This window comes from Oncorhynchus nerka, linkage group LG17 (genome assembly GCF_034236695.1).
Source record: "Oncorhynchus nerka isolate Pitt River linkage group LG17, Oner_Uvic_2.0, whole genome shotgun sequence".
NCBI classification, from domain to species: Eukaryota; Metazoa; Chordata; class Actinopteri; order Salmoniformes; family Salmonidae; genus Oncorhynchus; species Oncorhynchus nerka.
Genome location: NC_088412.1, coordinates 2,937,429 through 2,955,290, shown reverse-complemented (window position 1 = coordinate 2,955,290; position 17,862 = coordinate 2,937,429). Strand labels below are relative to the sequence as shown.

At 44.4% G+C, this 17,862-nt stretch overlaps 1 protein-coding gene across 2 annotated transcripts in view; it reads right to left on the bottom strand.

The window, feature by feature from the left end:
- LOC115126492 (receptor for retinol uptake stra6-like) overlaps positions 1 to 17,862 on the bottom strand; it is a 203,889-nt gene that overhangs the window by 159,783 nt on the left and 26,244 nt on the right. For both annotated transcript variants that reach the window (XM_065002842.1, XM_065002843.1), the window contains 3 exons: positions 15,220 to 15,286; positions 5,365 to 5,441; positions 4,987 to 5,120 (listed from right to left, as the gene is read on the bottom strand). In XM_065002842.1, coding sequence (XP_064858914.1) covers positions 4,987 to 5,120; positions 5,365 to 5,441; positions 15,220 to 15,286 — 278 coding nt within the window. The remainder of the gene's footprint in view (positions 1 to 4,986; positions 5,121 to 5,364; positions 5,442 to 15,219; positions 15,287 to 17,862) is intronic.

The following is a 17,862-nucleotide window of genomic DNA, read 5'->3' as shown; positions in this document are numbered from 1 at the left end:
CTGAGCGGTATGACGGCTGCGTGGTCTCATGATGTTTATACTTGCGTACTATTGTTTGTACAGATGAACATGGTACATTCAGGTGTTTGGAAATTACTCCCAAGGATGAACCAGACTTGTGGAGGTCTACAATTTTTTCTGATTTCTTTTGATTTTCCCATGATGTCAAGCAAAGAGGCACTGAGTTTGGAGGTAGGACTTGAAATACATCCACAGGTACACCAAAATTAAAATTATGTCTAAAATGATGTCAATTAACCTATCAGAATCTTCTAAAGCCATGCCATAATTTTCTGGAATTTTCCAAGCTGTTTAAAGGCATAGTCAACTTAGTGTATGTTAACTTCTGACCCACTGGAATTGTGATACAGTGAATTATAAGTAAAATGACGTGTGTCTTGCACAAAATAGATGTCCTAACCGACTCGCCAGAACTATAGTTTGTTAACAAGAAATGTGTGGACTGCTTGAAAAAATGAGTTTTAATGACTCCAACCTAAGTGTATGTAAACTTCCGAATTCAACTGTAACAATAAACAACTTGACTGTCTACAAGTCCCTCAAACTTGTTACATCTTTGCTAACAACCCATCTCAATGCTCCATTAATGACTGTGAGTGCAATAAAACATCAGTCAACCAAACATTTTTTGTCGACAGATTCACTTGGTTTATTGTTTGTTTACACGTCCTCATGATCAGTCTTCATGTTTTACACATCCTCTTGATCAGTCTTCATGTTTTACACATCCTGATAATCAGTCTTCATGTTTTACACATCCTGATAATCAGTCTTCATGTTTTACACATCCTCATGATCAGTCTTCATGTTTTACACGTCCTGATAATCAGTCTTCATGTTTTACACGTCCTCATGATCAGTCTTCATGTTTTACACATCCTGATAATCAGTCTTCATGTTTTACACATCCTGACAATCAGTCTTCATGTTTTACACATCCTCATGATCAGTCTTCATGTTTTACATATCCTCATGATCAGTCTTCATGTTTTACACATCCTGATAATCAGTCTTCATGTTTTACACGTCCTGATAATCAGTCTTCATGTTTTACACATCCTGATAATCAGTCTTCATGTTTTACACATCCTGACAATCAGTCTTCATGTTTTACACATCCTCATGATCAGTCTTCATGTTTTACACATCCTCATGATCAGTCTTCATGTTTTACACATCATCATGATCAGTCTTCATGTTTTACACATCCTGATAATCAGTCTTGATGTTTTACACGTCCTGATAATCAGTCTTCATGTTTTACACATCCTCATGATCAGTCTTCATGTTTTACACATCCTGATAATCAGTCTTAATGTTTTACACGTCCTCTTGATCAGTCTTCATGTTTTACACGTCCTCATGATCAGTCTTCATGTTTTACACATCCTGATAATCAGTCTTCATGTTTTACACGTCCTCGTGATCAGTCTTCATGTTTTACACATCCTGATAATCAGTCTTCATGTTTTACACGTCCTGATAATCAGTCTTCATGTTTTACACGTCCTCTTGATCAGTCTTCATGTTTTACACGTTCTCATGATCAGTCTTCATGTTTTACACGTCCTCATGATCAGTCTTCATGTTTTACACATCCTGGTGATCAGTCATCATGTTTTACACGTCCTGATAATCAGTCTTCATGTTTTACACATCCTGATAATCAGTCTTCATGTTTTACACGTCCTGATAATCAGTCTTCATGTTTTACACGTCCTCTTGATCAGTCTTCATGTTTTACACATCCTCATGATCAGTCTTCATGTTTTACACATCCTCTTGATCAGTCTTCATGTTTTACACATCCTGATAATCAGTCTTCATGTTTTACACATCCTCTTGATCAGTCTTCATGTTTTACACATCCTGATAATCAGTCTTCATGTTTTACACATCCTCATGATCAGTCTTCATGTTTTACACGTCCTGATAATCAGTCTTCATGTCTTTCCAGGAGACTTGCAGTACCAACAAATCTGTTGCAAGTAGTTGTAGCAGTGGGTGGTGAAGAAAGTGTACTAGCCCACAACCTACTACTTCAGGGAGAGGCTTGTGTACCTGGCTTCGTAGTTGCCGAAAAGGCCAGACGGTTGTCTACAAGAAGCCAGAGTCCCAAACCCAACATCCCTGCCAAAAACTCCACAGCGCCAAAGCCTGCTAAACCAGCTGCCATTACCCAACACAAGGTTCACCAGCTGAAGAACATTCTGGAATCTGCCTGGAACGTTCAAACAATACAACATTCATATTCAATTAGACTGATGTTGTAGTATAATATAGAATATCTAGTGAGCTCTACCTGCATTGTGGTATAGATATCGCTAGCTGTCAGGAAACAGCAGAGGGAACACCCCCCTATCCACATCGATGGAACAGTAGTGGAGAGGGTAGTAAGTTTTAAGTTCCTCGGCATACACATCACAGACAAACTGAATTGGTCCACTCACACAGACAGCATCGTGAAGAAGGCGCAGCAGCGCCTCTTCAACCTCAGGAGGCTGAAGAAATTCGGCTTGTCACCAAAAGCACTCACAAACTTCTACAGATGCACAATCGAGAGCATCCTGGCGGGCTGTATCACCGCCTGGTACGGCAACTGCTCCGCCCACAACCGTAAGGCTCTCCAGAGGGTAGTGAGGTCTGCACAACGCATCACCGGGGGCAAACTACCTGCCCTCCAGGACACCTACACCACCCGATGTTACAGGAAGGCCATATATATCATCAAGGACAACAACCACCCGAGCCACTGCCTGTTCACCCCGCTATCATCCAGAAGGCGAGGTCAGTACAGGTGCATCAAAGCTGGGACCGAGAGACTGAAAAACAGCTTCTATCTCAAGGCCATCAGACTGTTAAACAGCCACCACTAACATTGAGTGGCTGCTGCCAACACACTGACACTAACTCAACTCCAGCCACTTTAATAATGGGAATTGATGGGAAATGATGTAAAATATATCACTAGCCACTTTAAACAATGCTACCTAATATAATGTTACATACCCTACATTATTCATCTCATATGCATACGTATATACTGTACTCTATATCATCTACTGCATCCTTATGTAATACATGTATCACTAGCCACTTTAACTATGCCACTTTGTTTACATACTCATCTCATATGTATATACTGTACTCGATACCATCTACTGTATCTTGCCTATGCTGCTCTGTACCATCACTCATTCATATATCTTTATGTACATATTCTTTATCCCCTCACACTGTGTATAAGACAGTAGTTTTGGAATTGTTAGTTAGATTACTTGTTGGTTATTACTGCATTGTCGGAACTAGAAGCACAAGCATTTCACTACACTCGCATTAACTTCTGCTAACCATGTGTATGTGACAAATTTGATTTGATTTGATTTGATATATATATATAATGGTGTTTGATGGGATTGGGGGCACTAGCAAGCCCCGTTATGGCCAAAATGATCACCAAATCGTACTGTACTGAACAACACCGCCTCGTGTAAAAAGAGAGGTTATGTTGCTAGCTAGCTACCGACAGAAAAACAACTTACTCGTTTGTCATTTGCCCTCGTGTTCCAGGTGGTCTATGCTGCCGCCCCAGTTGGTCTGCAGTGACCCTCTCCTGTAAGAACTGTCTGTGATCAAATCTGCTGCAGCACAGACTTTCTTCTTCAGTCGACGTGGCTGGACAGCACACGCAGACAACCGTATCTACTCGCTGCTTGCGTGATCGTGCAATCAGCGAAACACACCGGACACAATAGTTGCTACAAAACATGACTCCAATCATTTTCAGATCAGACAGCAGGATCAATCAACCAATGACATCATTGGTTGAACTCTCCAGGTGTGAAAATGTGAATATACCGCTATAGTTCATAATTATATCTGAAACACCTTTCATCACTTAGAATGATGTCTGAAGAACCTTTCATCACTTAGAATGATGTCTGAAACACCTTTCATCACTTAGAATGATGTCTGAAACACCTTTCATCACTTAGAATGATGTCTGAAACACCTTTCATCAGTAGTATGTCTGAAACACCTTTCATCACTTAGAATGATGTCTGAAACACCTTTCATCACTTAGAATGATGTCTGAAACACCTTTCATCACTTAGAATGATGTCTGAAACACCTTTCATCACTTAGAATGATGTCTGAAACACCTTTCATCACTTAGAATGATGTCTGAAACACCTTTCATCAGTAGTATTATATCTGAAACACCTTTCATCACTTAGAATGATGTCTGAAACACCTTTCATCACTTAGAATGATGTCTGAAACACCTTTCATCACTTAGAATGATGTCTGAAACACCTTTCATCACTTAGAATTATGTCTGAAACACCTTTCATCACTTAGAATGATGTCTGAAACACCTTTCATCACTTAGAATGATGTCTGAAACACCTTTCATCACTAAGTATTATGTCTGAAACACCTTTCATCAGTAGTATTATGTCTGAAACACCTTTCATCAGTAGTATTATGTCTGAAACACCTTTCATCAGTAAGTATTATGTCAGGGGACATGACGTCTGACAGGATGTGATGTCTTACAGGATGTCTGACAGGATGTCTGACAGGATATGATGTCTGACATGATGTGATGTCTGGCATGATGTGATGTCTGACAGGATGTGATGTCTGACATGATGTGATGTCTGGCATGATGTGATGTCTGACAGGATATGATGTCTGACAGGATGTCTAACAGGATGTCTGACAGGATATGATGTCTGACATGATGTGATGTCTGACAGGATGTGATGTCTGACAGGATATGATGTCTGACAGGATGTCTAACAGGATGTCTGACAGGAAAAACACCCCAAATAGAGTGTAGCGGTGAAGTTTCATTTTAAAGAGAAAATAATGATCTAAGAATGACAATAGGTTTCGCTGTGAACAAAACACTACTCCGATCTATCATTTCACAATTTTCTACATCTTCCTGCTCCTTACGTTTGTTGGCTTGGTCTGTGGTGAAGGGAAGAGGGTTTGGTGCTATGACCAGACCAAACAGTTTGCAGAACAGCACTCCAAACACGGCTACAGCTAAGCCCTTGTGTTGCGTGTGGTCCAGGAAGTTCACTGGGCTGGGGATCAAACAGGGAAAATATTTAGAACCAGGATGTTAGAACCAAGCTGCTTCAGGATTGATATATGATGTCATGGCAACAGTGTGGACGGCAGGGTTGGGGGGGGAAAATATCATTTAAATTAAATAAAAAACGTCCTATTCCGTTTGTAAATTCCCTTTCCCACAGAAGGGAGGATTAGGATGCCGTTTAAAGGTATTTGTTCAAGTCTAAGATTGTAATATGGGGTAAGAGATCTCACCTGAGTAAACTTCTTTTCTGCCCATCCGCCAGCTTCATCCTCCTGGCAAGGAATGCTAGGATCAACATGACCACCAGCTGCACCACAGAACGGGAGACAAACCAATTAGTCCAGGAGACATTTCAGTTATCCCAGTTGGCCACATCTGTCTGGTCCTTCTGCCCGACCCATTTGACCCTTGACACTTGTGCAGCTGCCCTCTCCCCTGGGTCAGACCAAAGACTGGGGGGGACCCCACAACAAAAGGGTTTCCCCCAGTCTATGATCTCACTGGGTCACCATTAGTCAGGACTTCACAGTTCACTGAGCAGTATTGACCTAGAGTGACGTCGCAGTTCACTGAGCAGTATTGACCTAGAGTGACTTCGCAGTTCACTGAGCAGTATTGACCTAGAGTGACTTCACAGCTCACTGAGCAGTATTGACCTAGAGTGACTTCGCAGTTCACTGAGCAGTATTGACCTAGAGTGACTTCACAGTTCACTGAGCAGTATTGACCTATAGTGACTTCGCAGTTCACTGAGCAGTATTGACCTAGAGTGACTTCACAGCTCACTGAGCAGTATTGACCTAGAGTGACTTCACAGCTCACTGAGCAGTATTGACCTAGAGTGACTTCACAGCTCACTGAGCAGTATTGACCTAGAGTGACTTCACAGCTCACTGAGCAGTATTGACCTAGAGTGACTTCACAGCTCACTGAGCAGTATTGACCTAGAGTGACTTCACAGCTCACTGAGCAGTATTGACCTAGAGTGACTTCACAGCTCACTGAGCAGTATTGACCTAGAGTGACTTCACAGCTCACTGAGCAGTATTGACCTAGAGTGACTTCACAGCTCGCTGAGCAGTATTGACCTAGAGTGACTTCACAGCTCGCTGAGCAGTATTGACCTAGAGTGACTTCACAGCTCGCTGAGCAGTATTGACCTAGAGTGACTTCACAGCTCACTGAGCAGTATTGACCTAGAGTGACTTCACAGCTCACTGAGCAGTATTGACCTAGAGTGACTTCACAGCTCGCTGAGCAGTATTGACCTAGAGTGACTTCACAGCTCGCTGAGCAGTATTGACCTAGAGTGACTTCACAGCTCGCTGAGCAGTATTGACCTAGAGTGACTTCACAGCTCATTGAGCAGTATTGACCTAGAGTGACTTCACAGCTCGCTGAGCAGTATTGACCTATATTGACTTCACAGCTCGCTGAGCAGTATTGACCTAGAGTGACCTAGAGTGACTTCACAGCTCGCTGAGCAGTATTGACCTAGAGTGACTTCACAGCTCGCTGAGCAGTATTGACCTAGAGTGACTTCACAGCTCATTGAGCAGTATTGACCTAGAGTGACTTCACAGCTCGCTGAGCAGTATTGACCTATATTGACTTCACAGCTCGCTGAGCAGTATTGACCTAGAGTGACTTCACAGCTCGCTGAGCAGTATTGACCTAGAGTGACTTCACAGCTCGCTGAGCAGTATTGACCTAGAGTGACTTCACAGCTCGCTGAGCAGTATTGACCTAGAGTGACTTCACAGCTCGCTGAGCAGTATTGACCTAGAGTGACTTCACAGCTCACTGAGCAGTATTGACCTAGAGTGACTTCACAGCTCACTGAGCAGTATTGACCTAGAGTGACTTCACAGCTCACTGAGCAGTATTGACCTAGAGTGACTTCACAGCTCACTGAGCAGTATTGACCTAGAGTGACTTCACAGCTCACTGAGCAGTATTGACCTAGAGTGACTTCACAGCTCACACAGCTCAGCTCGCTGAGCAGTATTGACCTAGAGTGACTTCACAGCTCGCTGAGCAGTATTGACCTAGAGTGACTTCACAGCTCGCTGAGCAGTATTGACCTAGAGTGACTTCACAGCTCACTGAGCAGTATTGACCTAGAGTGACTTCACAGCTCACTGAGCAGTATTGACCTAGAGTGACTTCACAGCTCGCTGAGCAGTATTGACAGAGTGACTTCACAGCTGAGCAGTATTGACCTAGAGTGACTTCACAGCTCGCTGAGCAGTATTGACCTAGAGTGACTTCACAGCTCATTGAGCAGTATTGACCTAGAGTGACTTCACAGCTCGCTGAGCAGTATTGACCTATATTGACTTCACAGCTCGCTGAGCAGTATTGACCTAGAGTGACTTCATAGCTCGCTGAGCAGTATTGACCTAGAGTGACTTCACAGCTCGCTGAGCAGTATTGACCTAGAGTGACTTCACAGCTCGCTGAGCGGTATTGACCTAGAGTGACTTCACAGCTCATTGAGCAGTATTGACCTAGAGTGACTTCACAGCTCGCTGAGCAGTATTGACCTATATTGACTTCACAGCTCGCTGAGCAGTATTGACCTAGAGTGACTTCACAGCTCGCTGAGCAGTATTGACCTAGAGTGACTTCACAGCTCGCTGAGCAGTATTGACCTAGAGTGACTTCACAGCTCGCTGAGCAGTATTGACCTAGAGTGACTTCACAGCTCGCTGAGCAGTATTGACCTAGAGTGACTTCACAGCTCGCTGAGCAGTATTGACCTAGAGTGACTTCACAGCTCACTGAGCAGTATTGACCTAGAGTGACTTCACAGCTCACTGAGCAGTATTGACCTAGAGTGACTTCACAGCTCACTGAGCAGTATTGACCTAGAGTGACTTCACAGCTCGCTGAGCAGTATTGACCTAGAGTGACTTCACAGCTCACTGAGCAGTATTGACCTAGAGTGACTTCACAGCTCACTGAGCAGTATTGACCTAGAGTGACTTCACAGCTCACTGAGCAGTATTGACCTAGAGTGACTTCACAGCTCACTGAGCAGTATTGACCTAGAGTGACTTCACAGCTCACTGAGCAGTATTGACCTAGAGTGACTTCACAGCTCACTGAGCAGTATTGACCTAGAGTGACTTCACAGCTCACTGAGCAGTATTGACCTAGAGTGACTTCACAGCTCACTTAATCCAGTGTCCTGAAAAGTTCATTTGCACATATTTAATGATACATTAGCATATTTTAATATAATATTTGTAAGATAAAACAAACAGGTAAAAGTTGATTGTGATATGCTAAACGGAAGAAAAACATAACTTTAATGGTATTAAATTCCTTTTTGGAGTAAAAACACATGACATTGAGTACAAAGAGTGGAATGTTTAGCCAAAACGGACTGGTATCATCTCCGCAGTAAAAAAAATAAACTTCTAATCTGTAGTTTAGTTGTGGATTGGAGGGTTATCAGCTATGGTACCGTCAATATATAACACTACAGGTTTACTGGATGAATACATCAGGTTTTACATAAAGTCCTTACAGACCACACCAATGGCGTTGAAATCAGACTGTAATCTTATCTACAGGAAAGACCATGGTATATTGGCTTCAACACCTGCATCGCTTGCTGTTTGTGGTTTTATAGGCTGGGCTTCTTTACAGCACTTTGAGATATCAGCTGATGTAAGAAGGGCTTTATAAATACATTTGATTTGATTTATATATTGACCTTATCGTGTAAGAGTTGTTTATACAGTATCAGACAGTCATTTTACACCTGGGATTACAGAGAAGGGAATGTGGCTGGAGCGGTGGTGTAAACGTGAAGAGGATAGAGAGTGAGACGTGTGTGAAGTAATGACATAATGGTGTCATAATGGGCTTTTCACACTACTGTGTTGAGACACACTGTGTTGAGCTGTGTTGAGTCAAACTGTGTTGAGTCAAACTGTGCTGAGTCAAACTGTGTTGAGACAACCTGTGTTGAGTCGACTTCCGGGTTGGAGCGATCTGGTCGCATCCGCGCTTCGGTCTGCAGGTTGTATAACTTTTTCATTACATTTCATTACATTTCATTATAGTACAACGGTCTGATTTGTCTAATCTTAGCAATTTCCTCTTAGCTAGCTACATAGTCGTCGTTGTATCAAAGATAATTGCGTAATTATCGTATTTCGTCGTCTCCTATCTGTCGTCTCCTATCTGTCCAACACGTTCACCGTCTACCGTAGCACTGTAGTAACTATCACACTCAACTGAACGTCTTGATTAGTGTAGTGTTAGCTAGCTACATAGCTAGCTACATAGTTGTCTTTGCTGTCTTCGTATCCAAGATAATTGTGTAGCTTAGAGTGTGGAGTCTTAGAGTGATAATTGCGTTATTATCGTATTTCGTCGCCCTCCTATCTGCCTAGCAGCTAGCCAGCTAGCATACGTTCACCGGCTACCGTAGCACTGTAGTAACTATCACACTCAACTGAACGACTTGATTAGTGTAGTGTTAGCTAGCTACATAGCTAGCTACAAAGTTGTCTTTGCTGTCTTCGTATCCAAGATAATTGTGTAGCTTAGAGTGTGGAGTCTTAGAGTGATAATTGCGTTATTATCGTATTTCGTCGCCCTCCTATCTGCCTAGCAGCTAGCCAGCTAGCATACGTTCACCGGCTACCGTAGCACTGTAGTAACTATCACACTCAACCGAACGACTTGATTAGTGTAGTATTAGATAGCTACATAGTTGTCTTTGCTGTCTTCGTATCCAAGATAATTGTGTAGTTTAGAGTGTGTAGTCTTAGAGTGATTATCTTAATTCACCGAGGTTAGCTAGCCAGCTATTTTGTCGTCCTTAACGTAGGAGACACTCCTAGCTAGCCAATAGCCAGCCAACGTCTACTGAATAGAACTTTCGCATTCCGGTCGCATTCGCGTCGCTCCACAGGTAGTATCACTTTTTCATTTCATTTCATTACAGTCCCAACGGTGTGATTTGTTTGATCGTAGCTAGCTACATAGCTAGCTACATAGCCGTCTTTGTTTCAAAGATAATTGTGTAGTCTAGAGCGATTTTCTAGGTTAGCTAGCCAGCTATTGTCGTTCTCCTAACGCAACGTAACGTAACCAACACTGCTAGCTAGCCAGCTAGCTCCCGATAAGCAGCATTGTAGAAACTTCACACTCAACGGTACGACTTGATTAGGGTAGTGTCAACAACGCAGCTAGCCTACCCCAGCAGTACTCTATCATTTTAATCATTTTAGTCAATTAGATTCTTGCTACGTAAGCTTAACTTTCTGAACATTCGAGACGTGTAGTCCACTTGTCATTCCAATCTCCTCTGCATAAGCGTAGCCTCTTCTCTAGCCTGTCAACTATGTGTCTGTCTATCCCTGTTCTCTCCTCTCTGCACAGACCATACAAACGCTCCACACCGCGTGGCCGCAGCCACCCTAATCTGGTGGTCCCAGCGCGCACGACCCACGTGGAGTTCCAGGTCTCCGGTAGCCTCTGGAACTGCCGATCTGCGGCCAACAAGGCAGAGTTCATCTCAGCCTATGCCTCCCTCCAGTCCCTCGACTTCTTGGCTCTGACGGAAACATGGATCACCACAGACAACACCGCTACTCCTACTGCTCTCTCTTCGTCCGCCCACGTGCTCTCGCACACCCCGAGAGCTTCTGGTCAGCGGGGTGGTGGCACTGGGATCCTCATCTCTCCCAAGTGGTCATTCTCTCTTTCTCCCCTTACCCATCTGTCTATCGCCTCCTTTGAATTCCATGCTGTCACAGTTACCAGCCCTTTCAAGCTTAACATCCTTATCATTTATCGCCCTCCAGGTTCCCTCGGAGAGTTCATCAATGAGCTTGATGCCTTGATAAGCTCCTTTCCTGAGGACGGATCACCTCTCACAGTTCTGGGCGACTTTAACCTCCCCACGTCTACCTTTGACTCATTCCTCTCTGCCTCCTTCTTTCCACTCCTCTCCTCTTTTGACCTCACCCTCTCACCTTCCCCCTACTCACAAGGCAGGCAATACGCTCGACCTCATCTTTACTAGATGCTGTTCCTCCACTAACTTCATTGCAACTCCCCTCCAAGTCTCCGACCACTACCTTGTATCCTTTTCCCTCTCGCTCTCATCCAACACTTCCCACACTGCCCCTACTCGGATGGTATCGCGCCGTCCCAACCTTCGCTCTCTCTCCCCCGCTACTCTCTCCTCTTCCATCCTATCATCCCTTCCCTCTGCTCAAACCTTCTCCAACCTATCTCCTGATTCTGCCTCCTCAACCCTCCTCTCCTCCCTTTCTGCATCCTTTGACTCTCTATGTCCCCTATCCTCCAGGCCGGCTCGGTCCTCCCCTCCCGCTCCGTGGCTCGACGACTCATTGCGAGCTCACAGAACAGGGCTCCGGGCAGCCGAGCGGAAATGGAGGAAAACCGCCTCCCTGCGGACCTGGCATCCTTTCACTCCCTCCTCTCTACATTTTCCTCCTCTGTCTCTGCTGCTAAAGCCACTTTCTACCACTCTAAATTCCAAGCATCTGCCTCTAACCCTAGGAAGCTCTTTGCCACCTTCTCCTCCCTCTTGAATCCTCCTCCCCCCTCCCCCTCCTCCCTCTCTGCAGATGACTTCGTCAACCATTTTGAAAAGAAGGTCGACGACATCCGATCCACATCCGATCCTCGTTTGCTAAGTCAAACGACACCGCTGGTTCTGCTCACACTGCCCTACCCTGTGCTCTGACCTCTTTCTCCCCTCTCTCTCCAGATGACATCTCGCGTCTTGTGACGGCCGGCCGCCCAACAACCTGCCCGCTTGACCCTATCCCCTCCTCTCTTCTCCAGACCATCTCCGGTGACCTTCTCCCTTACCTCACCTCGCTCATCAACTCATCCCTGACCGCTGGCTACGTCCCTCCCGTCTTCAAGAGAGCGAGAGTTGCACCCCTTCTGAAAAAACCTACACTCGATCCCTCCGATGTCAACAACTACAGACCAGTATCCCTTCTTTCTTTTCTCTCCAAAACTCTTGAACGTGCCGTCCTTGGCCAGCTCTCCCGCTATCTCTCTCAGAATGACCTTCTTGATCCAAATCAGTCAGGTTTCAAGACTAGTCATTCAACTGAGACTGCTCTTCTCTGTATCACGGAGGCGCTCCGCACTGCTAAAGCTAACTCTCTCTCCTCTGCTCTCATCCTTCTAGACCTATCGGCTGCCTTCGATACTGTGAACCATCAGATCCTCCTCTCCACCCTCTCCCTCTCCGAGTTGGGCATCTCCTACCAGGTGGCGCGAATCCGTCTCCTCACCACGTGCTCTCACCACTGGTGTCCCCAGGGCTCTGTTTAGGCCCTCTCCTATTCTCGTCCAAGTCACCTGACAGGTCGCTTTCCCCCTTCTACCAGGTGGGCGCATCTCTGGCTGGAGAATGTAAAGCTGTCGGCAAGAAGCTGTGCTGAGACAAGCTGTGTTGAGTCAAGCTGTGTTGAGTCAAACTGTGTTGAGTCAAACTGTGCTGAGTCAAGCCAGAACAGTCTGGTTGAGGTGAGCAGAGCCAGAACACTCTGGTTGAGGTGGACCAGAGCCAGAACAGTCAGGTTCAGGTGGACCAGAGCCAGAACAGTCAGGTTCAGGTGGACCAGAGCCAGAACAGTCAGGTTCAGGTGGTAGTGGCTGTTCCACTGGATGTCATAAGGTGAAAGCACCAATTTTTAAGTCCCTGGATAAGAGCCAGAGCCAGAACAGTCAGGTTGAGGTGGACCAGAGCAACAGTTTACATGATTTTGGACCAGAGCCAGAACAGCCAGAGCCAGAACAGTCAGGTTCAGGTGACCAGAGCCAGAACAGTCAGGTTGAGGTGGACCAGAGCCAGAACAGTCAGGTTCAGGTGGACCAGAGCCAGAACAGTCAGGTTGAGGTGGACCAGAGCCAGAACAGTCAGGTTCAGGTGGACCAGAGCCAGAACAGTCAGGTTGAGGTGGACCAGAGCAACAGTTTACATGATTTTGGCCCTGATTTAGCTGTCCCTGACATGTTTTTGAGATCGAAGACAAAATCTCGGGATGCGCGGTCGTCACGATGCTCGACAGAGACACAATCTGAGGGCTACCGATCCCGTCATCGAGCGGTCCAAGACGTCCCCATATTTCTGCCTTTAACCAAAGCCAAAGTGTCAAATTGTTACAGCTCGGAAGTTCATTAGCAATGTTATTAAAAATCTACATGTTGGCTAGAATTTCTGACAGAAACCTAGGCTGCTTTGAGCCACAGCTCATTGTAGCTACATTAACAATCTAATCCCGCCATTGTTTTTGTGAGACATTATGGTATGGAGGATCATCACATCCTAAACTCAGCAACAAAAAAAAGAAACTTCCCTGTCTTTCAAAGATAATTCGTAAAAATCCATTGTAAAGGGTTTAAACACTGTTTCCCATTGCTTGTTCAATGAACCATAAACAATTAATGAACATGCACCTGTGGAACGGTTGTTAAGACACTAAGAGCTTACAGACGGTAGTCAATTTAAGGTCCCAGTTATGAAAACTTAGGACACTAAAGAGGCCTTTCTACTGACTCTGAAAAACACCAAAAGAAAGATGCCCAGGATCCCTGCTCATCTGGGTGAACATGCCTTAGGCATGCTGCAAGGAGGCATGAGGCCTGCAGATGTGGCCAGGGCAATAAATTGCAATGTCCGTACTGTGAGACGCCTAAGACAGCGCTACAGGGAGACGGACAGCTGATCGTCCTCGCAGTGGCAGACCACATGTAACAACACCTGCACAGGATCGGTACTTCCAAACATCACACCTGCAGGACAGGTACAGGATGGCAACAACAACTGCCCGAGTTACACCAGGAACGCACAATCCCTCCATCAGTGCTCAGACTGTCCGCAATATGCTGAGAGAGGCTGGACTCAGGTCTTGTAGGCCTGTTGTAAAAGCAGGTCCTCACCTGACATCATCGGCAACAACGTTGCCTATGGGCACAAACCCACCGTCGCTGGACCAGACAGGACTGGCAAAAAGTGCTCATCACTGACGAGTCACTGTTTTGTCTCACCAGGGGTGCTGGTCGGATTCGCATTTATCGTCGAAACAGTGAGCGTTACTCCGAGACCTGTACTCGGGAACGGGATCGATTTGGAGGTGGAGGGTCCGTCATGGTCTGGGGCGGTGTGTAACAGCATCATCGGACTGAGCTTGTTGTCATTGCAGGCAATCTCAACGCTGTGCGTTACAGGGAAGACATCCTCCTATCTCATGTGGTACCCTTCCTGCAGGCTCTTCCTGACATGACCCTCCAGCATGGCAATGCCACCAGCCATACTGCTCTTTCTGTTCGTGATTTCCTGCAAGACAGAAATGTCAGTGTTCTGCCATGGCCAGTGAAGAGCCCGGATGTCAATCCCATTGAGCACATCTGGGACCTGTTGGATCGGAGGGTGAGGGCTAGGGTCATTCCCTCCAGAAATGTCTGGGAACTTGCAGGTGCCTTGGTGGAAGAGTGGGGTAACATCTCACAGCAAGAACTGGCAAATCTGGTGCCGTCCATGAGGAGGAGATGCACTGCAGTACTTAATCCAGCTGGTGGCCACACCAGATACTGACTGTTACTTTTGATTCTGACCCCCCCTTTGTTCAGGGACACATTATTCAATTTCTGTTAGTCACATGTCTGTGGAACTTGTTCAATTTATGTCTCAGTTGTTGAATCTTATGTTCATACAAATATTTACACATTTTAAGTTTGATGAAAATAAACACAGTTTATTGTGCTGAGTTTAGTAGTGTGGGACCCCCGTCTGTGTCAGATCAGTTAGTCTACGTACCACTACGTTGGCAAGACATAAAACTACAGGAAATGTAGTTGTTTAATGTGAGAAGCTCAGCAATGTTACGATTTTGAAAGTTGTGTACTGTACGCCCAGCATAACAGAAACAACCAGATATGTTACACAGAGCATTATGGGTACTGTAGTACATCATGGACTTACAGACAAGAGAGAATTATGGGTACTGTGGTACATCATGGACATACAAACAACAGAGAATGATGGGTAGTGTAGTACATCATGGACTTACAGAAATGGCAGAGATGCAGATGTGGTAGAGTCTATCATCAGCTGTAGGGTCACATGGTGGGATTACTCTGTAAAGTAACATTCACAAACACAGACACACTGCATTATGGGTACTGTAGTTGTATTGCAGCTGTATATAATGTAATGCTTCATGATAATGTTATAATTGTTCATAGGAATGCTATAATGCTTCATGGTAATGCTGTAATGATTCATAGCAATGCTACGATGCTTCATAGTAGTACTATAATGCTTCATGGCAATGATATAATGCTTCATGGTAATGCTACGTTGCCTCATAGTAAATCTACAATGCTTCAATGTAATACTATAATGCTTAATAGTAATGCTATAATGCTTAATAGTAATGCTATAATGCTTAATAGTAATGCTATAATGCTTCATAGTAATGCTATAATGCTTAATAGTAATGCTATAATGCTTCATAGTAATGCTATAATGCTTAATACTAATGCTATAATGCTTCATAGTAATGCTATAATGCTTAAAAGTAATGCTATAATGCTTCATAGTAATGCTATAATGCTTAATAGTAATGCTATAATGCTTCATAGTAATGCTATAATGCTTAATAGTAATGCTATAATGCTTCATAGTAATGCTATAGTGCTTCATAGTAATGCTAAAATGCATAATAGTAATGCTATAATGTTTCATAGTAATGCTATATTGCTTCATAATAATGCTATAGTGCTTAATGGTAATGCTATACTATTCCAAAGTAATACTATAGTGCTTCATAGAAATGGTATAATGCTTCATAGTAATGCTATAATGCTTCATAGTAATGCTTCATGTTGAGGCTACAACGATTAACAGTACTGCTGTAATGCTTCATAGAATGGGTACTGTAGCAATAATCCTAATGCTTGGGATAGTTCTTCATAAAAAACTTTGGTATTTCTGGGTCTCATAGTAATGCAGCAGTTATAGTAAAGCTACTGTAGCAGTAATGCTTGGACTAATGCCAGCAGTAATGGTGGGATAGATGGGATTTACTGGGCCTCGTAGTAAGCTAATGCTAGTAGAAATGCTAGCAGGGAATGCCAGGGATATATCGTGCATGATACGTAGGCCTAGAGGCTCATATTCATTAGGACACAGCATAGCAAAATCTTTCGCAACTGAAACTAAAATGAGCAATTCTTATTGGACAAGTTCAACTAGTCTCTCCCAGTCTGTTTTCTTCCGTTTGTTCCCAATGAATGAGACACAGGCCTGCCAGAGCAGGGAGGTTTGGCTGACAGACGGAGGTGCTGCAATGTCTGAGTAAAACATTCATATCTGTTGCAGAATTTTTTTTGCTACACTGTGCCCTAATCAAAACAACCCAGGACAAAGAGCCTGCAGGTTGTTAGAGCAGGGACGTGTGATTGACAGCTGACTGACCCGGACGATGCCGTATGTTAGTGTTACTAAGGGACTGTTACTAAGGGACTGTTTGGGCCAGTAACTGAAAGGTTGCTGGATCGAATCCCCGAGCTGACAAGGTAAAAATCTGTCGTTCTGCCCCTGAACAAGGCAGTTAACCCCACTGTTCCAGTGGACGCCGAAGACGTGGATATCGATTAAGGCAGCCTCCCGCACCTCTTTGATTCAGAGGGGTTGGGTTAAATGCGTGAAGACACATTTCATTCGAAGGCATTCAGTTTTACAACTGACTAGGTATCCCCCTTTCCCTTTTCCCCGGTGTCTGAGTCTTACTAAACCTAGAGGTGTTACACAATCATTACTAAACCCTGGAGCAAAGGACCTGTTTTGGATGGTGTTTATGCTGCCAGAATTACATCTCAGTAAAACACATCATTATCATGGGCAACAGCAGTAGAATTCAAATTACAACGCAGACATTTGACCAGTCCGACTTTAAGCCTAAGGAGTAAAGGTAAACAAGTATTAAAGTAAAGGAGTAAAGGTAAACAAGTATTTGCCATCCATCATAAACATTGTTCAAGTATAATATAAGGGGTGAAAGTAAAGAAAAGCACACAACATAGCTATAATCAGACTGAAAAGACAGACCGTTTAGGCTCAGGATCACCTCCAGGCTTCAGCCACATCTACTGTCTGGCACTATTAGTTAATAACACTGATCACCTCCAAGCTTCAGCCAGGTCTACTGTCTGGCACTATTAGTTAATAACACTGATCACCTCCACACTTAAGCCAGGTCTACTGTCTGGCGCTATTAGTTAATAACACTGATCACCTCCACACTTAAGCCAGGTCTACTCTCTGGCGCTATTAGTTAATAACACTGATCACCTCCAGGCTTCAGCCAGGTCTACTATCTGGCGCTATTAGTTAATAACACTGATCACCTCCAAGCTTCAGCCAGGTCTACTGTCTGGCACTATTAGTTAATAACACTGATCACCTCCAAGCTTCAGCCAGGTCTACTGTCTGGCACTATTAGTTAATAACACTGATCACTCCAAGCTCAGCCAAGCTTCAGCCAGGTCTACTGTCTGGCACTATTAGTTAATAACACTGATCACCTCCAGCTTCAGCCAGGTCTACTGTCTGGCACTATTAGTTAATATCACACTTCAGCCAGGTCACCTCCAAGCTCACCTCCAGGCAGCCAGGTCTACTGTCTGGCGCTATTAGTTAATAACACTGA